This window comes from Gossypium arboreum, chromosome 11 (genome assembly GCF_025698485.1).
Source record: "Gossypium arboreum isolate Shixiya-1 chromosome 11, ASM2569848v2, whole genome shotgun sequence".
NCBI lineage: Eukaryota > Viridiplantae > Streptophyta > Magnoliopsida > Malvales > Malvaceae > Gossypium > Gossypium arboreum.
In genome coordinates, this window is record NC_069080.1 from 9,011,816 (window position 1) to 9,017,690 (window position 5,875).

Here is a 5,875-nt window from a genome sequence, read left to right on the forward strand (position 1 = left end):
ATTTCGATATTCGCCTAACAGTACTTTATATGCTTCAATGAATAAACTAAGGGTTGGACAAATGATTTTTTGTTGGTGGCAAAATCAGAAACTCTCAGTCTCCTAACTAATGAAATTAGATTTTGACAGTCGAAACTCGACCATTATAATATTTTTTTATTACAATTAGAACCCTTTATTAAAAATGAATGAGTACAAGGTTAAAAAAACACAGTTTTTGTTAGAGAGGAAGATATGGGACCACAAATTTTGGTGGATTTGGGAGGATCAGGTATTAGATATGCATTGCTTGCAAGACAATTATAGGTCGTACAACAAAGTTTCTGGCTTCAGATAAGCTGTTTTTTAATAATAAAAAAACCCTTTGTTTGGGAGAGGAATCTAGTACAGTTGAGTGTGCAGCAGAGTATAGGAAGAGGAAGCACAGGGTTTATTGGACCCTATCTATGCCTATAATATTTGCTTATAGCTTTAGGTAGATGATGCTATGTTTGTGTTTTGTCTGTGCGTGAGCCGCATGGCTTTTCACCATCTTTTTATTCTTCCCTATGAGTATTCTGGCCATCATTGCATTGCACCTGCACATTTTACCTTCATTTCACTCAAATGGCATGGTTACGTTTCTTCTTATTTTCGCTATTTATTTATAGAATTTTTTTTGGTTGAATAACACAAGTAGCAGCAACCGAGACTTGAATCTATATTACAAAACACTCTAACTAATAAGTTTAGTTAAAACACGAGATTTTACTTATAGAAAATTTTAATTAAATGACGGTGTATTTCTCTTATCTACACCATTTCCTTTTCTGTGTGTGTTTAAATAATGAATTAATAAAGAGGAGACAGATAAAATCCATCACTCTTTTATGTTTTGACTTTGAAAATGGCATTCTAACTCAACTGTGGGCGTTTCCTTTTTTTTTTTCTTTTAAATGTATAAAAGTAAAACTTAGACGTCAAGTTATGCTGTTTCCTTTTATTCTGTCGAGTGTGTCGTATCTATATATAGCATGTTAACAAAAAGAGTTCAATAATTGGTTTCTTTTGGCAGCGTTTTTTTCATAAAAAAAGGGTAAAAATTATTTTCAAAAATTAAATATGAACTAAAAAATTTACATTAATTTTATTATCCACTCTTTGCTAGTGTATAACATAGATGAATAAAAAGCTATGAAAACGCCCATGGATATCGATGGGTGAATGTCCTAGAATTAATGTAATCCAAAGGCAATGAATGATAGTTACAAGTGTCAGTCCTCAATTAAGGTCACGCCAAAAATAAAAAAGTCCTCAATTAGGGGCAAATTCAATTAAGGGGAAAATAATAGAAAAGAGAGAGAGAGAGAGAGAGAGAGAGAGAGAAACAAAGCAAGGGGGAACCGCACATGACCACAACCACAAGTAGCGATGAAAATTCGAGTCTTGGGAGGCTGACCAAAACTGCGAGGAGAGACAAAGCAAAGAAGAGAAGAACCATGACCCTAGAACCCATTACTAAAAAGAGTGACAAACCGAGGAGAATGAGTGAAGAAAGAACCCATTGTTTGAAATTTTGAAAAGAGAGAAAGAGAGAGTGAGAAGAACGCACACAGTGATGGAAAGAAAAGAAAAAGGTGTGGAGGGTGAAGGAGAAAATCAAGATTTCATGGTGAAAAAGTTGAAAGGCGGGATCCTGGTAGGGAAAAGGGCTGGCCCCTCAACTCCTTCACCTATTTGGAGACTCGAGTTCCCTTCTCAAAATGCTACTAACCCTGAGTTCCTTCAACTTCCCACTGGACCTTTTGTTTCAGCTAGAAAACTATGTGCCAACCTTTGGGAACTTCATCCTCACTACCCACTTCCCAGTACGCGCAAAGGAGCTTCTAAGCTTCGCATACACCATGACAAGGCCTCTGATACTGCTATTGATCCTCCTGCCACTCCCCTTCCTCAGGTACTCCCTTGATTTCTTTCAAGTAACTGTAAAGATTAAGACAAAAAAAAAGGGAAATGTTTTTAATTTTAAAGTTTTGAGCTTTTGTTTGAATTTTCGTGTAATGCTTTGGCGGTTCTTTGGGTCGTTTAAGTGGGGTTCAATTTTTTATTTGTTTATGTATGTTCTTTGTTAAAAGAAAGAAAAAGGTTTTGCCTTTTTTAGATTCTAATTGTTTGCTTGCTTTGCTGTCCCTTGTCTTGTGTTTCTCGTTACTGTCCTCTGTCTGTCATAACCCTTCTTTTGCTTTACTCTGCTTGTTCTTTGCTGTGAATGCTGAACATTTTTGCCTCTTGTTGACACTAATGGTTGAGATTCTTAGCTGTCTCATGTCTGGTTTTCCTGTTGCTTCTGTGGGGCGCACACATATGCTCTAAGGGTATAACATGCCTGCTTTTTCTTCTTTTTCCTCTTTAAATTTCACTTCAAGTTGCTTTAATCACCATTTCTATTGCTGCTCATCTATGGCCTGTGTGAACTGAAAAGCCATAACTTTTGATTAATGCTGTCTCTTCATGTATCAGGTTGTGTAATAGTTAAAGTCTGTCTAGTGTAGCTTTAAACATCATTAAACAGTTTAATGTTGTGTCAGTGAAAATTGCTTTCTTTGCTGCTTGACTGGTTCTTTTACTGGTTTTATTGTTTGGTATTTATGTTTGAGATTCATTTGCCTTTTAGTTGCAAACTAAAAATTGGTTTGTCTTCTCTACAATTTGGCTTGTTGATCTTATTCCATACAGTATGTGTTTCCCAAATATCTCTTGTTTAATCAAATAGATGCCCACCTTTGTTTAATTCTATATATAATTAATGTTTTCCCTGAATCTAATGTCAGCCAGCAAGTGCAAGTAGCTCGAGGAGGCACATTGCAGCATCACTGATGCAACACCGTCGATCAGTTGAACAAAATGGCCGCGGTCCACAGACTGTATCTCCTGCAAGTTGTGGAAGCTCACTGGAGGTTAACATCTATCCACAGTAATCTGTAGATTGGTTTCTTTGCTTTCGGTAAACTGATATTAGTTTTTGAATTCAAACTAACAAAACAACCATTTGCAATGTCGAGTGTCTCTTAGTAGCTATCTCCTTAACCTCGGTCGTAAAGGACACTACCTTTTCTTTTCAGTAGAAACAGACAATATTCCTTGAGTTGCCAAGTACATGAAACCTCCATAGACCCCCATGGGGTGTGAAAATCTTCTACCGTGTTAATAGTGCCACATCAAGATGCAACTACTAGACCAAATCTTCCATCAAGAGATAACCTTTTTAATGGAGATCGGAAAATGAAAAATCATATTAAGTTGATGTTTACAATCAACCTTACAGTTCTTTGTTTTGGTTATGCTTCCTCATGTAACAGATTGGCATATAAAGCCATTTTACTGCAACTCTATTACTTAATGGATTCTTAACTGTGTTCTTTGCAGATAGCACCTTATAACCCTGCAATCGCACCATCGAGTTCTTTGGATTTTCAGGGAAGGACTGAAAGATCAGGTTATAGCCTTAAGACATCGACGGAGTTGCTCAAGGTACTCAACCGAATCTGGGCTCTTGAAGAACAGCATGTATCAAACATGTCATTGGTAAATGCCCTGAGAATGGAACTAGATCATTCTCGGGGTCGGATCAAAGAGTTGTTGCAAGAAAAGCAAACAGAAAGGCAAGAGATGGACAATTTCATGAAGCAAGTCACAGAGGATAAACTTGTTAGGAAGAACAAAGAGCAAGATAGAATCAAAGCTGCTGTTCAGCCAGTGAGAGATGAGCTGGAAAATGAGAGGAGGTTAAGGAAGCGCTCTGAAAGTATGCACCGAAAGCTAGCTCGAGAACTTTCTGAGGTAAGATCTTCTTTTGCTAATGCTTTCAAAGAACTTGAGAGGGAGAGAAAAGCACGAATTCTGTTGGAGAACTTGTGCGATGAGTTTGCTAGAGGAATAAGGGAATACGAACAGGAGTTGCGGTTCCTTAAGCACAAGTACGAGATTGATCACATTGACGGGGAAAACCCTGAGCGGCTAATTCTCCATATTTCAGAGGCATGGCTCGATGAGCGGATGCAAATGAAGCTTGCTGAAGGTCGAACTGATCTTGCAGAAAAGAATTCGATTGTTGACAAGTTAAGCCTCGATATAGAAACTTTTCTTGAAGCCAAACGCTCCACTGGGTCAAGGAAAAGTGATCTTAAAGGGAATTGCTCACATCAACATTCTTTAGAATCCTTTCCATTAAATGAAGCTGTTAGTGCCCCACAAGGTGCGGCTGATGAAGCATATTCCAGTGGCAGCGACTCACAGTGTTATGAACTGCACAAAACTGCCAACAGAGTCCAAAGCAAGGGGAGCTGTAAACTTCACGGGGACAATGCTTTGGTAAGTCATCGTGAAGAATTAGGAAACCGAATTTCATCTAGGAAAAAGTCATGGTCTCGAGATGCCATCAAGAGCAGTAGATTCCATAGTTTCCGAGGGCAGTTTGATGAACAAATGGCTACCGGAGCGCCTGTACATGATAATAAAGTCAAATGGAATGGATCCCACGGAATGAGCTCGAGTCATGTGCTTGATAGGCTAATGAGAAATCATTCCTTATCCTCGGAAGGTGACAAAGTTCATCCTGAGTGTAGCTTGAGGGAAGAATCATTCCAATGTGTATCCAAAGGTCGAGCTAGTCCAGTTCGACAGTGGGTATCGAAGTTGACATCTCCTGATTTCGAAAAGTCGGATTCTTGTCTGAAATTGCCTCCTGGCTTTAAGGAGAATACCTTAAAAGCAAAACTACTAGAAGCAAGACTAGAAGGGCAGCAATCTCGTGCAAAAGCTGCAAAGAGCTGAAGCCAGGCTTGATGTTAGATGTGGTTGGTTGAGACACTCAGGATCGAGGGCTGTCGTGCTAGTTTATAAAAAAGATTGTACACTAACCTTCTTTTTTTGGGCCTGTAATCTTGGAATTAGACATGTAATGAGAAATTAAATGTTATCCCACGAGAGCATTGATCAAGTAGAATGCTGGTCCCTTAATAGACTTCATTCCCATATTGCTTTTAGTTTTATCACTATACCTACCACAACACTAGTTCTTAAAGTTCTACTCTAATCTTTCTCTCGGGCATCCCTACATCCTCTAAGATGCTCCATTTTTTAATTTATAATGCCTGTCACTGAAGCAAAAGAATCCTCTAACACAGAGTTCAAAATTTATTTGATAATCTGTGCCTGTATAAGATATATATCGTGAGTAGTATCAATTTAAAAAAAAAACAGAACTTTGAAATTTGATAGTTCTTTATTTGTTGCTTTTGACCATGAGAGAATAAGAGTATACTTTCTTTTAGGCATTAAACAACGCAAAAGCAGTTCTGAATCCGACCAAAAGTTGCAATCGTAAACGGCATTAAACATTGAATTTATAGGCACTAATAAACAAAAGCAAGGGGGGGGGGGGGGGAGCTATGAATTTTAAACATATTTGTATGCTTTTATATAGTGGACCACTCTGGAAAGCAAGCAGCTATTAAAGAATAATCTTTACTTCTTTCAACATATAGAGCAATGGATATTGGTTGTTTCAAAAGTTTAAACTGCCATTCAATTAATCAATAGTGCATGTAAGAGAACAACATTGGAGAAGGCCAAGCTAATATATAATATTGACCCACATTAAAGCTTGAATCTTTTTCAAATCTTAATCACTTCGTATTAATGAAAACGACAGTTTAAGCAGCAACAATGGAGGTACCCGGCCCCAATTAGAGAAACCAAATCCTCATTAGCTACTTCATCACTGCACAAACTGAGAAATATGTTGGCCTAAACAATTGTTAAGAAATTAAAAGATATCCCACTTTTAATTTGTTAATCATGGAGAACAATAATAGATGTTATTCAGCGAATAATG

At 37.7% G+C, this 5,875-nt stretch overlaps 1 protein-coding gene across 4 annotated transcripts; it reads left to right on the plus strand.

The window, feature by feature from the left end:
• Positions 1 to 1,168: 1,168 nt before the first annotated feature.
• LOC108474245 (uncharacterized protein At5g41620-like) lies at positions 1,169 to 4,984 on the plus strand. Of its 4 annotated transcripts, none has more exons than XM_017776190.2 (3): positions 1,169 to 1,936; positions 2,811 to 2,936; positions 3,406 to 4,984. In XM_017776190.2, the coding sequence occupies exons 1-3, from the start codon at positions 1,598 to 1,600 to the stop codon at positions 4,810 to 4,812; spliced, it is 1,872 nt and encodes a 623-aa protein (XP_017631679.1). In that variant the 5' UTR covers positions 1,169 to 1,597; the 3' UTR covers positions 4,813 to 4,984. The 4 variants fall into 4 exon arrangements, with proteins under 4 accessions (XP_017631679.1, XP_017631680.1, XP_052877961.1 ...); XM_017776191.2 differs by lacking the exon at positions 1,169 to 1,936 and adding an exon at positions 2,385 to 2,499; XM_053022001.1 differs by lacking the exon at positions 1,169 to 1,936 and adding an exon at positions 2,423 to 2,499 and having other exon boundaries at positions 2,815 to 2,936.
• The last annotated feature ends 891 nt before the right edge of the window (positions 4,985 to 5,875 follow it).

Coding starts and splice junctions, on each gene's coding strand:
- LOC108474245 (XM_017776190.2), top strand. CDS start 1,598: ATGGAAAGAAAAGAAAAAGGTGTGGAGGGTGAAGGAGAAAATCAAGAT. Junction 1,937..2,810: donor CTGCCACTCCCCTTCCTCAG/GTACTCCCTTGA, acceptor ATCTAATGTCAG/CCAGCAAGTGCAAGTAGCTC. Junction 2,937..3,405: donor GTTGTGGAAGCTCACTGGAG/GTTAACATCTAT, acceptor TGTTCTTTGCAG/ATAGCACCTTATAACCCTGC.